This window comes from Scaptodrosophila lebanonensis, unplaced genomic scaffold (genome assembly GCF_003285725.1).
Source record: "Scaptodrosophila lebanonensis strain 11010-0011.00,11010-0021.00 unplaced genomic scaffold, SlebRS2 tig00001415-arrow-pilon, whole genome shotgun sequence".
NCBI classification, from domain to species: Eukaryota; Metazoa; Arthropoda; class Insecta; order Diptera; family Drosophilidae; genus Scaptodrosophila; species Scaptodrosophila lebanonensis.
This window is the reverse complement of record NW_022060742.1, coordinates 2921519-2944863: the sequence shown is the minus strand read 5'-3', so window position 1 is coordinate 2944863 and position 23345 is coordinate 2921519. Positions and strand designations below refer to the sequence as shown.

The 23345-nt window shown below is 41.4% G+C and overlaps 1 protein-coding gene across 10 annotated transcripts in view; it reads left to right on the top strand.

The window, feature by feature from the left end:
• The window catches only part of LOC115632871 (pneumococcal serine-rich repeat protein-like), a 154581-nt gene extending 131718 nt beyond the window's left edge, over window positions 1-22863 (top strand). For 6 of the 10 annotated variants that reach the window (XM_030530143.1, XM_030530139.1, XM_030530136.1 and 3 more), the window contains 7 exons: window positions 768-1253; window positions 1538-2019; window positions 2962-3061; window positions 3572-5396; window positions 12416-13026; window positions 14750-14869; window positions 20463-22863. In XM_030530143.1, the coding sequence (XP_030386003.1) occupies window positions 768-1253; window positions 1538-2019; window positions 2962-3061; window positions 3572-5396; window positions 12416-13026; window positions 14750-14869; window positions 20463-22102 (5264 nt within the window). In that variant the 3' untranslated portion in view covers window positions 22103-22863. Of the gene's footprint in view, window positions 1-767; window positions 1254-1537; window positions 2020-2961; window positions 3062-3571; window positions 5397-12415; window positions 13027-14554; window positions 14676-14749; window positions 14870-20462 lie in introns of those variants that run through there. The other 4 variants (XM_030530138.1, XM_030530140.1, XM_030530144.1 and 1 more) reach the window with 4 other exon arrangements.
• The last annotated feature ends 482 nt before the right edge of the window (window positions 22864-23345 follow it).

Here is a 23345-nt window from a genome sequence, read left to right as displayed (position 1 = left end):
TTGAAAACTTTTTCAACTGCAGTTTGTTTCACGACTACTTGACTTATTCTTATTCTTGTGTTCTTCCCTGAACTAGGGTTGCCACCAAGTGAAATCATCATCACCTTACTTATTGTGAATAAAAAAATTTAGTTTAAATGTAGTTTAAATCTAGTATATTTTTTTAAAGCAATTGCACTTCTAGGAAAACACTTGTAACATTTTTCTTGACTCTACACTCTTCCTTCCTAAAGTTACGGAAAAATTTTAGGCATAATTTCTATACAAAAGCGACGGTGTAGTGCGCCATTATCTATACACATTTCCCCAATTAAAATATTACTCTGATAATAGTGCTTTGTAATGGAAAATATTATCTTTGCGATCAAATTTGTATTACACTTTCTACTATATAGAAAAGCAACGATATATGTATGTAATATAATATTCCCTTCTCAATTGTTTTGAGTTCCGCATTAAATACAAACAAAGTGGTATCTGCAATTTGAATCAATAACACAGCTTCTCTATAACTGTCTTATGCAATCGCCCCTAACCGGCTTTGCATCGCTTTTATTTTCAATACCACGGCACGCACACATGCACAAACATACAAACTATATGTAGTTGTACATACAAGTATAACATATTTGGCTTTTGTGTGAAATATAAAAAAATACATACTCATGCCAATGAAAATCAAAACATTTACCCAAAAAACCACACTCTCGCCCGCTCTCACACACACATCTATATATACATATATATATATATATATATGTATATAGCTGACGTCAGAGGTAAAGCTGCCATTGTTGCCGCCAACGCCAAATGCAACGTTAATTGCAATTGCAACAACAATCACAACAGCAGCAGCAGCAGCAGCAGCAACAACAACACTCACTCCACATACGCCAACGCCCACGCTAACGCCACGCCCATGCCGCCTCTCGCTAATGCCAACAATGCGCCGTTAATTGTGCTGAAAGCCACAACAGCAGCAGCAGCAGCAGCAACAGCAACAACTACAACTTCGGCAACAGCAGCAGCCGCAACTTTGGCGCCCTCGCCCACGAAGCGTCGAAAGAATCCATTGTCGCCATTGCGAATTAACAGCTCATCCTCCCCAGCCTCAGCTTCGGCTTCGGCTTCGGCTTCAGCCTCGACAGCTCCTTCGTCTTCATCTTCGAATCAGCATAGTCCGCTTTTAGGCGCCAGCACCTCTCCGGCCGTTCGCACTAATAAGACGAGTCGCTTGCGCGCCGCTGCGCTTGGTGAGTGCCTTTCTCGTTGTACAAATACAACAACAACAACAACAACAGCTAGAAACGACTAGCAGCTATCATTATCACCCACTCATTAGTCATTAGTAGTGCTATTGGTAAAGGCTTTCGCTTTCGAAATTAATCCTTGAATGTTGCAAATTCCATGAGATCCGTGATTAAAGCCCAGCACTCACCCAACTAACTGTACATTTTACGCTCTCTTCTCTTCCCGCACGCCTCTCACACCCGTTCACACCCCAACCAACCAACCAACCAACCAATCAACCGCACAGACAAGAAAAAGGAAGAGGAATTGCATCAGCGCCATCCACGCTACAGCTCTCCCTCCTCGCCGCGTCAGCCCACGACCCCAACGGCACGTCGTCTCAGTTCCTGCGAGCTTTCGCCGAAATCGCCCAGCGGTTCCCTATCCGAGCCTAGTGCCGCCATCCCCTGCAGCAGCAACAGCAGCAGTCGCCTGCCTGTACGTTCTGCTTCGCAGCCGGCGGAGACGTCACCGGTGAGCCGCCGACTTGTGCCCACAGCTACCATCTCCATGAAACAGAATCTCAGCGAACTTCATTTCATGGGAGGCAGTCCACCGAGTCCGCAGAAAACTACGGCTGAGTGTACGCTGCGCATGCGGCCGCGCAGCTCCACAATGTGCACGGATCGAGAGACCAATGGGAAGCAGTCGCAGCAGCAGCAGCAGCACCGAGACAACCTGACAACCCTGCAACTGAGTCCGGTTCAGAAGCAGCAGAAGCAACGAACGGTAAGTCAGCTGCCAGCCAGAATGGAAATGTTTAAGGAGAATTCACAAAAGTTGGGGAAAGATCTTTCTTTTTCTGCCTCTCTAGGAGCTTAAGGCACATTTTGCAAAAGAGGGTTCTCATTTATAAATATCATCCCCAATATTTTCTGAAACATAATATCTTGTTAAATCTATGTACAATATATATCGAGCACTAACACCATAGCCACCATTCTTTAAAAGTATTCGAATTCTACCTGTGGTGCCGAAATGTGGAATTCCGTAGATATGTGCTTCGTAGGTCCAACAGAAATCAACAGAAAATATAATTACAGATAGATTTATAGCAAGTAATTATTTTCGATTTATCGAGACTTTCTAAGCCCCGTATTCTTAAAATATAAAACTTACATAGGTATATGATATGTACAAATCGAACGTTCTGCTGCCTTATACTTGTATAAGTTTTAGATTGAAAGTTTCAATATCAAATAATAATAATTCCCAGCCTAACAAGAATAGAATGCTAGAGTCAAATGGGCCAAACTCTTAGATACCCTGCACCCACTCCCAAAAAAAAAAGAGAAAAAAAGGGGGGAAAAGACGCAAACTCGTACTTTCTCGGACATATGAGAATCTCGATCCCAAATTTACTTATCGTAACTCTTATACTTTCTGAGATATTTGCGACGGACGACATATCGACTCGTCTTATTATACTTTGGAGAGTCTTCCTTCTATGTGTTACATGCTTTCGCACTAAACTAGTATACTTGTTACCGTTTAGGTACAGGGTATAAACATTTGACAGAGAATTTCTGTTGGCAAATGTTGAAAATATTTACGAATGTGTTTCTATTCGTAACATTGCCATAAATGCAGAACTCAGTCAAACCTAAGCTATTTCTACTGTTCAGCATTGAAGAGAGCTTTACTAATAATATATCACGAAATCTTTTGCAGCCCGATTGCTCACCCCGTCGCCTTGGAGACCGCGACAAATCGGCGAAACGTAAATCGAATTTAAATCGTTCCCAAAACGAGGAAGCTACACAGGATGGTGGTAAGTGGGCGCGTCCACGACAAAATGTTGAGCAACGATGCGATGTGCAGTATGGCAAGAGGCGGCAGTTTTGGACACTTGGAATAAGTATAGCCCTGACCCATTGACGTGCCGCATCGGCGACGCCTCAACTCATGTGATCGATTACAGCCAAATTTGGTCAGATTTGTACGCGCTATTAACTGCTGCTGATTTTGTTAAACCCTGTGTGGTTGGTTCAGTCTCTGCTGAGCTGCCGGAGTTCACGCATCAATATGCGGGAAAGCAGTTTCAAAACACGAATCAAACACATACATCTGCACACATTCGTGCTGCTAGATCAGCAGCAACAATTCACACGCTTCCTAAGCATCCGCATGCGAACAACCTGTGTAAAATATGTTCAGTTGCAAGCCAAGCCACGTCCCAACTGCCCGCCCTCCATGTTGTTATGCACGTGTCACATCCATGTCGACTGCTTGTGTAACCTTTAATTACTCCACATTCTAATGTTCCTCTTCTTCTCCGCAGACGATGCGTTGGCCACACGCCGCCGTCGACGTCGTGAACTGGGCATGGCTCGTGCATTGATCCCAGGCGAAGATGCTGTGCTGCGTGAACTTCTACAGTCCCCGCAAAAATCCTCATGCAGCGAGTCCACGGCCAACTCCAAGTCCGAGCCGAGTCGCAGCTCGAAGTCATCGGCAGCAAACAGCAGCAATAATAGCAAAGCCATAAATGTGCCCCCTTTGCTGCATCCCGAGGTTCCTGTACGCACGCTGACAGCTGTGCTGCCACCGCCCAAATCCTTGATTGGCACATCACGCGTGAGTCGCCGCAGCGATACTTTGCCATTGGGGGGTGCATTGCGCAAACAGCGCACTGAGGATGTCAATCATAAGGTCAACGAACGTACCAAAAGCGATCTTGCCGAGATCATGAAGATTGCTGAACAGGCCAATGCAGCGGGCGGTGATGAGGTCGTGAAGACGCACGATGCTCGTGAAGATCGTGATGCTGGCGGTTACGAAGCAATGCCCATATTGAAGATGTCGCCCATATTGCGTCGCAAGAGCACGGATGAAGCTCAGCTGTTGGCAAACAGTAACTCACAGAGCTCTCCCCCAGCGCCCAATCAGATTGTGTCCATTCTGAAGAAGAAGGAACATGCCTTCGGGGAGTGCAGCTCCGCTTCCAGCAACGCCTCACCAGTGACCTTCTCAGCTAATGTGGTGGATACGCCCACCAAACATAAGCGTCAGGGCATATTGAAGAAGCGTTCCAGTCTGGACGAGTCACGTTATTATTCGCGCTCGCACTCGCCGGACGAGCGGAGCATTCTAATTAAGTCTGCGCGACGAAATTCGTTGGAGGAGGCCCTGGGCAGCAATTCCGGCCTAGCCCAAGCGCATCTGCATCAACAACAACAACAACAACATGGTATACTAAAACAGAGCAGCTACGACAGCAGCAAGAGCGATGGCTGTCCCTCGGCCAACGAATGTCAGCCTCATAGCATACTGAAGAAGAAGGATTCGCTCTCTACTCCTTCAGATGGGGGCGCACATGTATCCAAGCACGTCTCGATATCCCAGGCTGTTACTTTGGCTGCTGCCGAGCTGGGGCGCGCGGCAAACGAAGGAGAACATCATGCTCTGGACGACTCGTACGTAACTCCGAATAATGAAGAATATGAAATACGGCCGATTTTGAAACAAGAGAGCACATCCAGCGAAGAGGCGGCTCGACCACCGAAGCCCATACTAAAGAAGAAATCCTTTAGTGATGCCGATGAGCAGGAAATTCGACCCATTCTGAAGACATCCCGCAAGAGCAGTCGCGAAGAGTTCGATCTGAGTGGCCTGCCCAACGAGGGTGGCGAATGCAATGGCGAACCATCAGGAGTCCGACCCATACTTAAAACGGATTCACCTTCCAAACGTCGCTCCTTGGGCCACGAGTCGGGCGCCAATTCCCCTGGATTGCTGAAAAGACGCACGCGATCCTTGGAACGTCATGATGTGCCGCCAGTGCCGGATCTAGCGGCAGCGCTCAATGCCATTTCCTCGTCCCAGGCAGTTGCATCCGCTGCGTCGCCCAGCTCATCTACAAATGTTGTTCCCGCTCCCACCAGCAGTCTGTCCGTGGCTGAGCGTATTAAGAATATGGAAAAGCTAACTACGCCACCAGCGCGGGCGGCCAGCATCAACACTAGTTGGGAATCGCCGTTGCAGCACGGAGCAGAGACTGCAGCAGACCAGGGAACGCCTAAGCTGCTGAAGCCGAGCGTCCTCAGACGGGACCTCTATCGTGAGCGCTACAAGACGCAGCCGGTGACTAGTGAGGAGAAGAACTTGTAAGTACAGTAAGCCGATGAAGCTCTCGAAATAAATTATACTAGAAGGCCTCTTAGCCCCACCCTCCCTCTCTCTCTCTCTCTCTCTTTCTCTCTGCCTATCTGGGCTTTGGTCAATGGTTTTATACTATAAGTTAAGAAACTAGTTGGGAGGGAACTTAACGGTGCAGAATCAAAATGTAATTAAATTTAGACTTAAGCTAGGAGCCGACTATTCTACAACTAAAATAATAGAAAAATCTCAATGCGATTTAACCCCTGATTTAACGTGATATGCGATGCAATAAGTTACATAATCCCAATCTCAATTCTGACAATGCAATTTAATACCTGGTTTGAACATGATATGCGATTCAATAAGGTACTTAAGAAACCAGTTCTTTAACTATTTTAGTCCCAACAGAAAAATGTCAATGCTGGCAATGCGATTTAATCCCTGATCTGATGCGACTCGAAGAGCTGGAAACAGTTTATCTTTCAATTTTCATAATTATTAACAGTTTTATTGGGTAGGCTATACAATCGGGGTAATAAATAATCAGGCTTCATTGAGAGGTAATCTATATCTAGTTTATAGTCCAATTTTTCCTCCATAAATAATAATAATACTTGTATGTATCTGGGTGGACTGGTTATCGACGCATCTAAATCCAGCATCGAAAATATGTTTGTGGCTATTTTTGGTTTTGTCTACAATATTTTATCAGAGCACGCAGCCCCCCACCCCTTTAACCTCCCTTCATGTACTCCCCCTTTCCCTGCCCCTTTGCTAGGTTGGGACCACGCATGTCGCACGCCATTTTCTAATAATATGGAATTACAGTTGTACATAGTTGTGTGATTTGTTCACATTGTTCAAGCGACCGTCCCATCCCGTCCAGTGCAGTTCAGGGTCACTTCATCAGCATCGTCACAGCCGTCGCCACCGTCGCAGTTCGCTGCTCTTTCCTCGCCAAGCCGCCCTGCTCCGTTCTGCGCCCCAACTCCACAAAAATCTGTTAATTTCACGAAAATCTCTACAGGCCCGCCTCGCTGCGCGCATTGTGCAAACTTTCAGCTTCAACTGCCGCCAGTAACAATTTGTTTTTGATGTTGTTGTTGTTTTCACCGTGTAAAAACAATGCACAGATTTGGGCGATCGTTGTCGGCCGCGGGTCCTATACATATGTATATATAGTGTGTATATATGCTTTTGTTTTTTCACTCAAAATGAGTCTCTACATGCGCGATTGCGAGTTGGCCAAAATGAATCAGCAGCTGGAAAGCCCTTCATAACCGTGATTGAACTTTCCATTTAGTTCGAAAGCAATCAATAGGCGGGTACATATATACATACATATATGTGCCTAACTACGTGTTTATGCCCCCAACCCAACAAACCCACAAAAACCTTCGGCACAAATCGCCAATGACGTTCCCAATTGGCAGTATCATATCGCAAGTATAGTATGTATTTCACTTTTCACTTCTTGTTTCGCCGCCATATAATCGGCTTATTGCTTACCTAATTACCTGACTGACTATTGAGGGTAAAGGTGTACAAAAAGTTAGTAATGGGGAAGGTCGATGGGCGGAGCTGTGGTGAGGGCGCAAAAAAGGTTGGCGCTGTTCAATAAAAAGCAAGTGTATCCAAGAAGAACTCTTTAAATTATTTAGGGCATATTTTGTAATCAATATAATAATAGTATTAACGCTAAACTTATGGCATAATATACGTTGCCAGGAAGTCCAAAAGGATTATGAGGTGTTCTAAAAACGAAAATACACAAAACATGAACTCTGATTAAATCAGTAATTGACGCTACCGGAACATGCAAGAGTTTGTCAAGAAACTATTTTGATGGAATAAGTTTTATCTAATCGGACTAATGAGTCTTTTCCCCTCTATCATATAGACTTTTCTTTAGATCAAAATATAACTTTTCGACTAACTTTATAATATAAAAAATGTAATAAAATTGGGATCTTAGTGGGTCCGTTCCTCTCTATCATTATAGATCTGACTATGATATTTCAACTAAATTTAATAAATAAATAATTTCTCCAAATTAGGATCCATGTTTAGACATGGAAACTTAATTATCAGTAATTAGGTTACGAAAAAATCGGTTTTTTCTTACCATAAGAAATGCCTTTTAATTTATAAGTATAAACCCAAAACTTCCTTCAAGATGATAAACTGATGATAAAAGATGCTCAGGTAGAACACACAAGTGCCGTCCCCAATCAATACCTTATCTTGCTATCTCTCGAAATCGCACCTACCTACTATTTAGCATTTTAATAAGGAGTCGTACATTTCTCTCTACTTGTATTGCCAGCAATTAGTGGGAAACAAAATAATATTCTATTTGTCTTACCGCCCCACCTTGTTGCCAACTCTGTCACGGCCACGCTCGTAAACCTAGTTTCCAGAACTTTGGAGAACAGAACCCACCACAACTAGACGACATCAGACAGCACTGTATTCCTCATTTAACTGTGTTTTTATGTCACATTTTTATGTGCTTGTTTTCGGTCTTGTTTATTTTACTTTACTTTTTGCTCTTTAGCCACACCCTTTGCGCACCAAATTCTGTAGAAAAACAAAGGCGTTTACGGCGCTAAATCGTCACCAGGCTTACTTTTTTTGTTGTTGTTGGTTTTTTTGCACTTCTCCCACATTTTGCATTCAGCAAACCATATTCACGGCAATATTTTTGTTGCCTTTGTCGCCGCTTTGTGCCTTGTAATTTATGCTTCCCATGGCTTCCCATGTCGCCACTGCATTCAGTTAGTTCGCGTACTCGAACGCATTTAGAGATAGAGATACATTTTTTGCGCGCATTTGCGGAATGCGTTGTTGCTTGCCGCTCTCCAACGATTATTTGTGTCCATGTTGTTCGAACACCGCCAAAGTGAAAAAATGTTTGAGGCGTACATCAAAAAACGGTATAAATGCAAATGTTTAGCCATAAAAAGCGAACACCATTAGTTGTAAGAGTACTTGTAGTTCATTTCATGCTCGAATAGCTATTAGTAGTGGACAGTTAATGGATGGGACGCAAGAGCTGCCAGCTACCAACATGTGTACTAGCTGGTTACAGATCTATATCTACAACTATGTATGAGTACAATATATTTGAAGTACACCTAGTACTGGCAGGCTTATGATAATGCAGAAAGCAACACTCTTGATAAGATAGTCGTTGGCTACGCAACTTATGATTACAGGGCAGTGTACTGGATTTATAACTAGGGTAGTGAGTCAGTTACATTTCCATTAACTGGACTCCAGTCAAGGTTCACCTTGAGTGAAGAGGAAGAATTTGGTAATCTCTAGGCGAATGATACACGATCTGTGAAAGGACAACATTTATGATCGAACGAGTGAACTCCAACAGATGAACTCTGATGGGTGCACTGTGAGGAGTGAGCTGGAATCGGTGAACAGTTAAAGATGAATCTGATAGATGAATACTGATTGGTGAACAGTGATGGACAACTCTGATAGAACAACACAAATGGGTGCACAGTGATGGGTGAATAAAGATACTTTAATAGATGAACTCTGATAGATGAACTCTGGTGGGTGTAGTGTGAGGGGTGATCTGTAACCGGTGAACAGTGAAAGATGAATCTGATAGATGAATACTGATTGGTGAACAGTGATGGGTGAATAGTGATAGATGAACACAAATGGGTGAACAGTGATAGATGAACTCTGATAGATGAACTCCGATACATGAACTTTAATAGATGAACTCTGATAGATGAACTCTGATGGGTGTACTGTGAAGGGTGAGCTGTGATCGGTGAACAGTGATAGATGAATACTGATTGGTGAACAGTGATGGACAAACTCTGATGAAACAATACTAATGGGTGAACAGTGATGGGTGAATAAAGGTAGATGAACTCAAATGGGTGATCAGTGATAGATGAACTCTGAAAGATTAACTCCGATAGATGAACTTTGATACATAATCTCTGATAGGTGAACTATAAGGGGTGAATAGTTGTACATAAACTCCGATAACGGAACTGTGAAGGGTGCTCTCGAAAAATGTGAAAACACATTGTGCATTCCAGCACAAGTTGTTAAACTAAATAATAACTACTCGTATGTACTTAATTCTCTCGAAAATAAAATTATATTCCCTGCATGATTCACAAATTGTCGCTCATCGCTTTGCCTCATAGCCCCTATAGAAGAAATTATACATACTCGTATGTATATCAAGGGTCCACTAATTCAAGCCGCAGGTGTAAACATAGCCACAGAAATGAAAAAGTGAAATAAAAAGCTGGTACGGGTAGTAGTACTACATAAAACATTTACCCTGTATGTCATAAAAAATGCAATTTGAGAATTGTCGCTCTCGAAGAAGAGAATTCGCTCAGCTTAGCTTAGCTGCGCTCTTTGGTTGTTAGGGGAAGAGCGACGAGCACATTTAACGACCAGAGTCAAGTAATTTCGAAATTGTGGAAAAACAGACCAAGAAAATGTGTACTAAAATAAATACCCGCGCACGTAACAATAACAACAAACAAACAAACAGGCGCTGCAATAAAAAGAAAACAGCGTTGAAAATAATTTAAATTTGCTGCTGCGCGGCGACTGACTGAGACGGAGACTGTGACTTCGACTTCGACTGCGACGCCGACGCTAGCGCCGACGCTAGCGCCGACGCCGACCCAAAGTTACGTCCGATTCCGATCGTGGCCGACGCGTCGCGACGTAGCGGTCCGACGCGGCGTGCTTTGGCAGTTTGTTTGTAAAATTTTTGCGCTCAGTTGCTCGCGATCGCTTTTTCAATTTTCACGTACGCAGACAGACCAGCAGCCGCTGCCAGAGTCGTCCATGCTTTGGGTTTAGCTTTTTGCTTTCGAGTTTTCAAGTTTTCGATTTGTCGGGAAAATTTGAAAGGCCCACACAAGTGGTGGCCAGTGGTGTCAAGTGCCGTCCGTCGTCGTTGTTCTCGTCATTATCTACGCTATAAAAGAATAAATAATAAATACAGAAATCGACAATTGATAAATTGATATCAAAACCGTTGCTTATCAGAGCGAAAGGTAGAGAAGGAAAGTAAAACGCGTGGCTCGTCGTCTGTCATTTAGCCATTCCCGGTCGCGTGTGCCCGTCCGTCCTGCCTCAAAGGTAGAGTGTAAAAATCATTTTCCATAGCATTTTCTTCAATTATACTATAATGTGGTAGACACACACTTGCATTTCGTAATGCTCTAAAAATAAATACATGGAAATGTGCAATGAATTGGAATGAAAAGTTTTATTTTTCGAGCCCGCAGTTTGTTTGAATATAAAAGAAAAAAATACATAAGTATTTAAAAATAAATCCATGGCCTTTTATGAGTGTGTGAAATAGATTGTGTTCATAAATAACGCGTCGTTAAATAATAAAAAATAAAATTTGTGCAAATCTGGAAGAGAGCACAATTCTGCACAATGCGTTGGTTTGCGTCTTAGCTAAAAAGAGATTTGCCAAAATATATAAGATTTGACAATATAGGCTGATTTTGGACAGAACTCGTAGACGGACATAGGTTTAACATACGAGTGTGCACATACTTGTACATATATGCCCAACAATACACTTCGGATTATATAAACAGAAACAACAGTTCAGAAATGATCATAAAATTATCGACCCTAAACCTTGCATACATAGCTATAACTTTTTAAGAACAGTTTTATCAGACCAGTTTCTAAATTCCATGTTTGAAAGAGTTGGGTGAAAAACTCGAATTTTCACTTTTACTTACTATTTACTTTTTGTACCGCTAATATTTGGAGAAAACTAAAGCATGGGTCACACGTGCAAACAATTTGCATACAAATTTCAAAACTAAATCGGAATGTACTTTGTTGGAGTACAAAATTACACTGAAGTATATAATGCTCATTGGTTTTTGATGGACTTGTAAGGCAAATTATTTTCCTGTCTGATGGCTGTCGATTAAGTCAAATCAATTTTGAAAAATGTGATCGAAAAAGGAAACGGAAACAAATTAATAATATCTGAAAACTTTCATTTTCCTAGTTCATTAGTAGTTCCACACTAATTCTAATTAATTCTATGATTATTTACTTTATGACTTATGTTGATATTGCACTTCCATTTCAAATCGAAGCTAAATAAATTGTTTAATTTATTTTCGCATTCCTTGCTGATGATTTCTAATATCTATTGTGATAAATTATATGTTATCGTTAATGGTTTGTAGATTGTACTAAAAGAATTTAAAAGTCACATGTGAATTATTTAATATACAAGAGAGTAAGAGAGAGCAAAAGTTTTGTGGTTTCTATTCCTATGACCGCTGCTGTAGAAGAGCGCATTTAGTTCTGTCCCATAAATTGCCACTTCTGTTGGCTATAATCATTGTTTTTTTTGTATATAAGGTTTTCGTCTGGCTTTTTTTTTTTTGCACAATCCAAATATAAACATATATACGCGCTCTTTACAATCTTCACAGTGAGCAGCAAGCAGCGAGCAGCGAGACATGCGCATTTGGCTTCGGCCACTGGCTTTTGGCCACTCTGAATCCAATTAGCTAAGTCTTTACTAATATTTTTATAAACAGTTCTTTGCTCTCAATGTTTGAGCAAAACAGAAATACATATACATATTGTTTTCTCTGAAACACTTAAGAAGCACGCCGGTCGTTTGGTGTTTTTGTTCTCAGCCAACCACTTTACTTTGCCGTGTCCCCTCAAGCCCAGTCACCAATTTAATTGCAGTCTGCAAACTTTAAAATTTCACCAGACCCGTTGGTTATAAACAAAAAGTTTATATAGTATATCTGGTAATTAGCTGAAAAAATTACCCATAATTAGACACTGAAACTAAACTAACTCGAAACAAATTACGCATTGTCCAGAAAGACGAAAATGGGGAGTTAGAAGAGAGAGAGGGAGAGAGAGAGAGAGAGTTTCCCAAATTGTAGCTTAAGCTTAAACCAAGCAATGTGCAATTAATTTCAATTTATGCCAACCTTCCGCCCATCAAACTAAACAGCTTCAAAGCCAACTTCACGCCCTTCGACATCTCGGCCACGTCGGCCTTCAAGCCGACCAAACCGTTGGACATACGCGCCTCACAACTGCAACAGCAACAGCAGCAACAACAACAGCCACTGATATCGCCCATTACCGGCCAGCCACTGAGCAGCGTCCCGCCACCACTGTTGCTCTCCTCATCCACTCACTCGTGCACCGGCGCCGGCTTTGGCGCCTTCAAGCTTTCGCGCAGCTCCACGCAGCCGCTGCAGTCGCCGCGCGTCGTCAGCTTGGCGCAGAGCACGTCATCGATTCCGCATCTGCCGCAACCGCCGCAGCGCCAACAATCTATAAACGATAGTGCCCAGAGTCTCAGCGAACAATTGACGCTCTCCGTGGGCAACGACAGTGGACTGATCTTCCAAATGTCTGGTCTGGAGGAGGACTCGGCGCATCAGTCGCTGGGCGACGATGCCTCGACCACGCAATCGAGTGGCGTCGGCGTGGGACGCAGCAACAGCGTTCGCGCACGCGCCAACATGTTCCAGCAATTGCAGGAGCAGACCCGCAATCGCCGCGAGTCTGCCGGACTGGAGCAGTCGCCATCGAGCACAGCAGTCAACCGTCAATGTGAGTAAAAGTTGCCCCCAGGCCCATATTCTTCTGCCTCTCAACGACTCTTTGCTTTACCTCTCACCTAAGCATTGTACACACTCACACACACACACACACACACGCACACACATGCGCGTATAAATTGCGTACAAATTACCATGAAACCATAAACTGTGAGACCGCTGGCTGTTTCTCCGTGGGCCAAATGGGGTCCGTCCGACGACCCAAACGCGCCCTACGGCCACGCCAGCTCGCGATGGTTCGCTGGCTTCTGCCAATGGCAGCGATGCGTTAAGAATAATACTCGTAGCAGAAGCAACAACAACAGAAGTCTGAAACATCAGTCGTTCGGTAGTTAGAAATTTATACAGTAGCGGAAAATTAAATCTGGACATCGCTTGCATTTTTTAACGTGTGAAAGACATTACTTACAACTTATGAAATTCAGTGGTAATTGCTCTCATGTCTAGTTAGGTTTTGAAACCCGAATATGTTACGCTCTGATTGGTACAATTGCCTAACTAATTATTGAACAAAGAAATGCCTATCGAGTGACATAAAAAAGCGATTCGCAAAATCTTTCAGTCTGAAGTTGAAAGCGAAATTGTTAAATATTTTAGAAAGAGCAACGATAAAAAGTAAGCAACAGATCTGATTTCTACTGCTTAAATCTGTCTCATAAATAATTGACGCTATAAAAAGCACAATATGTATACTGCTTGTAAATTTGAAAGAATTTCATGCAGGAATAACTCAAGTTCTTAAGGGTAAATTCAATTATAAAGCTAAACATTTAAGTATTTAAAATATAAAGGCGTTATACTTAATTTAAAAGAAGAATCTGACGCATAAATATCTGACGATTTAGAGAGCTCCATTATAATAAAATATAGCAGTTATACCTAACTTTAAAAAAGAATCTGACGCATAAATGACAGATGTTTTTAACTCATCATCTTACATTTCACAAGGTTATACTCTATTTAATTAAGTAAGTAACTAAAACTGATTCGCGGTCAAGTGAAAACATAAAGATGTTGCCCATTTAAAGCAATCACTTATTAGTCCACTTACGTATGACCGCTACTGTAACCCTCCAGAGTTTATCGAGCTTTGATGACAGCCTCTGCTGTCGGCGATGAACGGGCCTGGCCAGCTCAAAACTGCTCTGGACGACACTTTTTGCGGGCTTTGGCAATTGTTGTTGAAGTTATTGTGATCGTTATAGGTACATGTGTGTGTGTGTGTGTGAGTGTATGTGTGTGGTGGTATATTGTGTACATAGCCACAGTTGTTGCCCGAGTTAATAAGCTGTAAAATGTGTGTCATTTGGCTCACTCATTTGGCCACATTCGGCACTTGGCCGATTGCCGTCATCGTTGAGTTGGGCAAGCAGCTCATTGAGCATTATGGCAAAGATTATGGTTGTTGCCATAAACTACACTTCATGTCAAATCTTATCAAACCCCTATTAGCTATCTGTTATCAGCTCTTGTAATTATGTCATCCAGTCAACTAGTTCACTTACGTCAAAAAGAAAAGAATATTAAACCTATACATACTTAAAAAATAGAAACCAAAAAAAAACTTAAGGGTTGAGCTCTCAAAATGAAGGCAGTTGACCAGCTTCGCATAAATTTTCCGTTTGGTCCACATGGTCGTATGTAAAGCTCTAATTGTAAAACAATAAAAAAAAACATTTATAAATGTTATTCCATATTTTTTTTACAATCCACAGCAACCCCACGTCATTCGCCACCACCGTTAACAGCAAAGTCCACGCCCTCCGCCTCCGTTTCCACGCACGATGTAGAGCTGCGCACACCGAACACAACACGGGATGCTGACGAAGAGTTCGGTAAGTGTGACCATAATGTGCAGAACAGAAAAATAATTCTGCTAAGCTTACAGCGCAAGAGCTTAAATGAGAGCTCAACATTTTGCATGGCACACTCTCTTTCCCTCTCTCTTGCGCTGTTGCTGGTCATTAATTTTTTTGCATTTTATTTTGTTCTTTTGTTTTTATGTTGCGCGCTCTACAAATGCACGACTTACACTTGGAATGCAAACATACATACATACATATACATATAAATAAATACATATGAATCTTTGTTGTTATTTTATACTCGTTATTGTTGCTGTTGTTGTTGTGCGTGCGTGTTTTTAAATAATTTATACACATTTATCTAATTATTTATTGCCGTTGCTCATCATTTTGCTGCTAACCACAACAAGACTAATTGAATAATTAAACCGACATACGCGTGCATAGTACATACATACATACATTTTTGCATTGGCATAGAAAAACTTGCCACGATTGCGAAATAATTGAAAAATCAAAAATCATGTAATAAATCAAAATTAAAGCCACGTTCAATTAACCAATAAACGAACAATCGCGCGAAGGAAAATCCAATGAAAATGCAGACACGTTCAATTGCGCAATGCGCCGCCTTTCCATCAAAATGTGCAGACAGAAGCCACAAAAATTCATACACACACATACATACATATTTCTATAAACACTGGCCAGCAGTTGATTTCTTATGAGTACACAGATTATGTTTCAATGCTGATTCGCAAATTACTGGAAAATGCTAATTACGGAACTGAATCCGATTCTGCGACATTACTTCCAGGTTAAGATTATAAAGTATTTGTTCAGTAATTTGTGATAGCATACTGTATTTTTATCGGAACCTTTTAAGAGACCAAAAGAGATTAGAAGAGAAATGTGAAAATAGAATACGAACTGTTCTTTTAATAGTTCAATTCTACAATAGATTATATACTTTTTATAAGAATGCTTAGATCAGTTGCGACTTGAAGACTTGAAGACTTTTGGCAATATTAATGACAGGAAAAAATTCTTTTTTTCATTCATATGTACAACATATCGTAAAACAAGAAATGAAGTTGTTAGTCTTAGAATCTCAATGAAGAGCCATAAATTATAGTTTGATTCAATTTTAGTCTCCAATTTAGAATATATCCACGAAACTATTTCATATTGATTTAAATTTTAAATCATCGATGTGTTATAATTTCACTTTTCCACTTTTCACTTACAAATAATCAAGCCTAATTAGGTTAACGAATTATCGATGTTCATTAAGTTCGAAAAGTGCTTTGCAACATTCTAGGGTTTTTTAACTTGCTCAACAGTGTTTTCATTAACTGTATTAATTTTTTTTTTTTTGTAATTATTGAATGAATTCTATTAACTATATGTTGTTGTTGCTGCATGTTGCCTGCTCCGAAAAAACTAACAACAATTTCTTTTTACAAGTGTTTTATGTAATTTATATTGAAGCATACTATACATTTAAGTATGTTGTATATTTTTTTTACCGCGTTAGTTGATTTAACGCCATATTTGCATTTTCATTCAGTCCTCTTAGTCGATTTAATTAGGCGTTCATAATTTAATGCCATTTTTTTCATTTTTCCCCCCATATTGAGTTTTAAAAACCATTAACAAGCGCATGTTTTCCTCTGTATGTTTCCCTCTGAGTTTGGCGTTTGATTTTCAATTTCGTTCAAGTTTACTTTGCTGACATACTACTCTCCATGTTCAATATCTTGTTATTATCAATTACGACCATGTTTATGGTCCGCGGTCTGTGCAGCCCGTGGCGTTGGCAGTGCGGGGGCGTGTTTTTATGGCCTCTTTTCGTTGGGTTCTGGGCGCGATTGGCAGAAATGCAGGTGAGAGTGCCATAAAAAGCTGGTTAGAGAGATAAGGAGAGTGCATTGCTAGCGACGATAATAATAGCCCTGTGGCGTTGCCAATTAGCATGTTGTTGTTGTTGTTGGCCAGAAACGTCATCGCGTCATCGCGCCGTGGCCGTAGCTCACAATTGCATTGGCAATGAGGCGACGAAGCCAATTAAAAGGGGTGCCACTGCGAAGCTAATAATTTCAAACAATCATATCGAGAGTGAATAAAATGTGTTTTTTATGACTATATAGTAAGGTTTAAAGAAAATTAACTGCAAAAACGCGGGGCTCTAATAAATCTGAACACAATCTTATATACGTCCAAGATGAGAAGAGTAACTGAGTGGACTGATAAGTAATAAAAAATGTATTTAACAAATCAAAAGTATACATACTTCCAAGATTCCAAGAGTAACTTAGTGGATCGACAAGTAACAAAATATTCATTCTATAAACCAAAAGGTTTTAAGAATAACTTAAGTTACTGATAGTGGGAACACAACAGTTAACGACGGCTAATTGGTATTCGAGAGGAATATAAAACTCATACGAGGTTAAGAAAAAATGTATACATATAGTGCCAGTAGTGATCCAATTCCTTCTAGTCTGTGAACTAGTAATGAGTTATAATGACAATTATAATTCAGATGATAGAAGCAGCTTTTAAAACTGTTGAAGAAAAGCTGTTAAGATGTTCATGAACTTTAGTCCAGAAGTTCGACACAGTTATTAATTTTACAACATTTTTCATGAGTTTGGAGAAACTTTAAAAGCTATCGATTTGAGAAAAATAGGGAGAGGGCTTTAAACCATTAATACATTTTTTAATAAACAAACATTTACAAGTAGGTATGTTTTAACTGCCTTTTGAAATGTTTTTAATATTGTCTAGTTTAGTTTTACTTTTCTAAAAGAAAACAGGTATCTATGTTGTTTGATTATATAGGAGAGACGTGTTCTCTACTTTTAATTATTTATTTATTTATTAGATGCTCCTATGCGATGTTAAATAAACATACAAACAGTAAGAAAACTATAGCTCCGAGGCCTTAAGCCAAGTTACATATCTAAGTACAGCTAAAATTAGTTTAATAAGGCATAATACTGGATAACAATAACAGGCTTTAATATAGAATAGTTTTATATGATATATATTAGATTCTTTCAAAAGAGTAAAAAGTTCTATTTATCAGGGTTGGTGAGGGCGGAAGTGGGGTTAATGTTAAGGAAGTATTTTTCATGTAGGGAGCTCAGACTTGGGCATCAAGTGAGGAGATGTAGAATTGTTAGCCTGAAAAAAAATAAAGAAGAACAGATTTCGGTAACAACCAAGATTCTTCTCCGCTTTTTGCAGTTGACAAAATATTAACATTACAAAAAAAACAGAGACCGTTTAGCAGAACTCTTCATTTGGTTATTATTCCATTTCGCGTAACTTTCCAACGCCACAATAGAAGTGAGAAAGTCAATGATGTATGGGCGGCTCATCATATGCTCGTAAATAATAAACTGTATAATTATTTTCAGATGATTTAATAGTCATCTTTTAAAACGACTGCCGACTCATATACGAACAATACTTGTATAAGCTTATCGCTCAGTGGTCTTCCTCTTGCCTCCAAGCGTCCACTACTTAGTTCTGAAAGTCTCGATACAAAAGTTCATATCAATTGACTGCCCAACTGACCGCACTGGCCACAGCGAGCTGTGGACAGACAGACCGATCCGACCCCCGACGACTCGACCATTGTGGGGAAAGAAAATCGAAAGCTCGCATGAAAATGAAAAGCAGGCAGTCACTCGAGGAGAAGCGTGTGACGAGCTGCCTATTGAGAATCGGCGAGCAACAAAAGGGCAAATTGGTTTATAAGCGCATCGTCAACTTTCTTTGGCAAAGAAAGCGACGACGTCGACCGCGGCTGAACAATTGTGCGCAAAGTCGTAACAATAGAACGGTCCCAGAGACGACGACGACGACCCACGGGCAGGCCAAGTAGCCGCCAGTTGACAATTAGACGGCCAGTTTGTCGATGGGTGGCCGCGTGCACGGATCGATTGGAGCTGAGAAATTGGAAAACAGTGTAAACCGTTTAGGAAAATCTACGAAAGCGTGCACAGTCGTCAATTAAATGAGAAGTGGAGCGAAATATTCTAGATAACCATTTAAGTGTTGCAAGACGTTAGAAAATCAGTTGATAAAATAGACCGGAAATTTTCTAAAGTTTTGTTTTTTAAATAGTGCAACAAATTTATTTTTGAATTAATTTTCCAAAGCATTGTTTTCGCTTGAGATTCTAGAACATAATTGTGTATCCAGAATATTGAAGTCATGACGGGAAATCGAAGTATTATAGCGGTGCTGTCGCCCTTTTTAAGATTAAAGATTGAAATTGCAGTAGACTTTGAGAATATACTTGTATTTTTTATTTTTATCTCAATTCTAAAAGAATTAATTTTTCGATAGAGTCTTGGAAGGTTCCAAAGAAAAAATCTGAAAATTCTGTAACTGCAACTCAGTTTATAGATTATTTTATTATAAAAATGCATTTTAATTCTTTCGATAGTTTTAAATATACACTTTTTAGATAGATCTTAGATATGTTGGAGTTTCTTGTAACATTTTTAAAACTTCTTCATAACTGCTAACATTTTCTCTTTTCTTCTTCCATTGAAATGATAATGTAATAGGTCAAGTTATAGTCATATAATAAATATAGAACTATGCAGGGCCCCTTTCTGGATCAAACTAGTTTCAAAACGAGCACTCAAGTTGCAATAAATCCTGAGAGCTTGTTAATCTAAGGTTCTTGTGAAATCAATTCTTACATAAAAACACTTTTAAGAACAAAAGGGTACAAGTGTACAAAACATTACAATAATAGAGTCAATGAGAGATAAGATTAAAAGAGCAAAACAAACAGAAAAAGATCATTGTATTATGGTGGCTTGAAAATAAGACTAGAATTACATGTTAAATATAGAAGTAATAAAGTTGGCTATAGATTTATACTAAAAGTGACAGGGTAATGGGGACTGGCAGAGATCGAAAGATATACAGTCGAGTATATGATGGGAAATCTAAAATAGCGCTGTCGATTAAGATTCGCTAAGTAGCTCCGAAGTAACTCAAAGTTTTCGTCTCGAAAATCAATTCACAGATTCAAATAATGGGAGAAATTTCAAGTCTTAATACATTTTCAATTAGAATAATATTATTGGGCCGAGTTTGCAAACGAGACTTTGATGATTAATTAAAAATTTAAAACTGAAGCATTTTACTAACTAGCTGAGGATAAAATATCTATAATAAGCGGCTTTACTGTTTAGCGATTTCTCTGCTGTAAATGGGAAAACGTATTGGTGTGAGTGTGCAACGAAATTAGAGGAAAAGCCTATCTCGCCGCAATACACAAGCAACAATGGTGGCAACAACAATAATCTCAACAATAATAACAATGATAATAATGTAAAATATAATTTTTGAGCGTGAAGAAAACACGAATGATGCAACAAAAACAAATTCTATAAGTGCCACCAAGTTATCGGTACTTGCAACAACAACAACAACAACAATAGCAACAACGATAAAAGAAGAGTATAAAGTGCAAAGAGTGTAGTCGTGTATTTGAAGAACAATAAAGAGCAAAAAAAAGGATGCGTGAGTTTGTGGTGTTTTGTGGAGGAGATGCTCGTCCTTTGATTTAACATTCCAACATACTTTGCAGAACCCTCATCGCTCTCGCTGGCCGATCGTCTGGCCTTCTTCAGCAGCCTGTGCGAGGGCGGCGGCGGCGGCGGAGGGTCCGGGAGCAGCGCCGGCCGCCTGCGCAGCCGCACGAGCAGCTACACGCGCAGTCCGCCCTACTCCTCCATCGAGCGCTGCAGCAGCGTCAACTCGTATAATTCGCACAACTCGTGCAATGGCATCGGCGGCGCCATTCCCACCACTCCCCGGAGCAGCACTACGACGAGCAGTGCCAGTGTCACGCCCACGCCCATGCCCATGGAATGCTCGCCCATACTGCACGAGGTGTGCGAGCAGTCGGAGAGCACGCTGGAGACGGCAACGCCGCTCCAGTCGGAGGCAGGCGTGTGCGTCTCCCCTTCGGCCTCCATGCAAACGCTCAGCAATGGCGGCGGCTACCATGAGCTGAAGCGCTCAGCCACAGCCCCCATAGGAAACCACATGGACATTGGGCAGCCAGCAGCGCCAGAGAAGGCGGCTGTGGACGGAGTCGGGGCGCCCACCGTACGACGCATTCGTTTGCGCACAGTGGGCAAGCTGGTGCTGCCGCAGACATTCCTCAGCGATCGCAACAACAATGTGAACAATCAGAGCTGTGCGGCGCGCCTCCAGACGCTGGAGGATCTGCAGGTGACGCTGGGCTCGCGCAAAATTGGCAAAATCAAGTCGCCGTTCATCGAACAGCAGCAGCATCATCATCAGCAGCAGCAGCAGCACTCCACGCCCACTGAGTTGTGCAGCAAGTCGCCCAAATTCGACTACAAGTCGACGCCGCACAGCTATGGAGTGAGCAGTGCGTCCAAGATGCACAGCAGTGCCAGCGACAGCAGCGATGACACGAATGCCTCCGACTCCGGCAAAGAGAACTGTGCGGCCAATCAGCAGCAGCATCAGCAACAACAGCCGCCGGAGAGCACAAATGGCGGAGGCGGTGGAGTACTGGAGATGCGCCGCAAGCTGACGCGCTTGGTGAATGGCGTTGGAGGTGGCAGTGGAGGTGGAGGTGGAGGTGGAGGCAGTGGCCAGCAGCAAACCAAATCAGTGCCCATTCAAAGACGACACACCACAGAGATCAGCAACAGCAGCCTAACAAGTGCTGCCAACACCAACAACAACAATAGGCGGCCCAACTCGTTTGTGGATCAGCGATTTGCCAAATATTTTGGACTGAAGGAGACCTTCGAGACGACAACCACTTGTGTGCCGCTGGCCAAAACCCAGTCGGCACCGCCACAACCACAGTCGCTGCCATCCGAGGCCCGCAACGCTCATGTGCGTCTGCCCGCCAACGGCGAGACCAACAATCTCGTGCAGAAGCGTCGAGAGCTGCTGAAGCGCACACGCACCATGACCCTGGAAATATCGGGACTGTCAGCGGGTCCTTGTCCGTCCAGTCCCACATCGATGCCCAGTGCCAAGCGGGCGCATTCGCCGGCCGCGAAAACAACGATGCGCAAAACGCTCATCTCCTGCTTTGAGGATATTGTGATCACGCAGGAGGATCTGCACAAGGTGGGGCATGAGTTCAGGCAGCTGGATGTGACGCCCAAGGAATTGTATACGGCTGGCCAGGACTTCAAGCGACTCTTTGGCGAAATACTGCAAGAAACTGTTGCTTAGAATGGCCAAGGGAATGAACGCTTGCCACAGCCGCCACAACCATCGTCTTCCCTTTGAAAAATTGTACATTTTGGCTCAAATTTCAAAATTTCACAAATTTTTCGACATCGTCTTCAAAATATATACATAATTGGCTAATTCTGGTGCGGCTTGGCAACAAAAAGCATTAAAAATAAACTATAAATGAAGAGAGAGGCGCCTCTCTGCTGCTCTCTTAAAGTTTCTCTCTTTGCTCTTAGGTCAGCCCGTCAGCTGTTTGTTTAGTGCATCCCTGAGTTGTGCTCATTGTGATAGATGCGTCTCTATTCCCTATCTCCCTCGCTCGCGCTCCCTCTCTCTCTCTCTCTCGCTAGCACAGAGCGCTTTTAAGCTGACCCCTTAGTTAGTCGCCAAAACGAAACGAACTTAAAAACGAAATGAATTCAAAATATTTAGATTGGAAAGTAAACAAGCATTGTAATTTAAAAAAAGAACAACAACAAACATTTAAACCATATATTTATGTTAAAGAACAACGCGTGTATTCCATGGTTAAAGCAGGCCAGCAAACTTCCAGTTCAAGTTAACGAATTAATTATGCATTTTGCAAAGCCTTTTATTTTATTATCAACACAGGCACAGGCACATGCATATGCGTATGTGTGTGCGTGTGTTGTAAACGAATTGTACCTTAAACGGCATTATTATTATTATTATTATTACAGTTATTATTATTATTATAATTATTGTAATATTTAAATATACATACATATATATACATACATGCAAATTGTTAAAAACATAAATCAATAAAATAACTTGTGCTAAACACTCGTGTACTTTCCTCGACGAAGTGCTTTGTGGAAGCCTCTCTCTGCACTTCTCAAATATTAGGGTGTGCCAAAAAAAACCAACAGCAATGTGGTTCAAGATTTTAGAAAATTATATGTTTTTTCTTTTTAAATTTAGAGAACAATTCTTTTACGAATATATTATTTACTATTGAAATCTCAAGTTTTGGTACTTTTCAGCCTCTCTCGACACTTCGTAAATATTAGAATTATATTATGGAACAAACAATATATTATTTCATAATAGGGTAACAATTCGATTACAAACATACTATAGATTTATTTTCATTAAAAACCTCAAGTTCAGGTACATTGTGAACACATTTAGCCGTTCTCGGCACCCCTCAAATATTAGACTGTGCCAGAAAACAGCAAGATTGTTCAAGATTTTGGAAAAGATGGGGCTAGGGAAA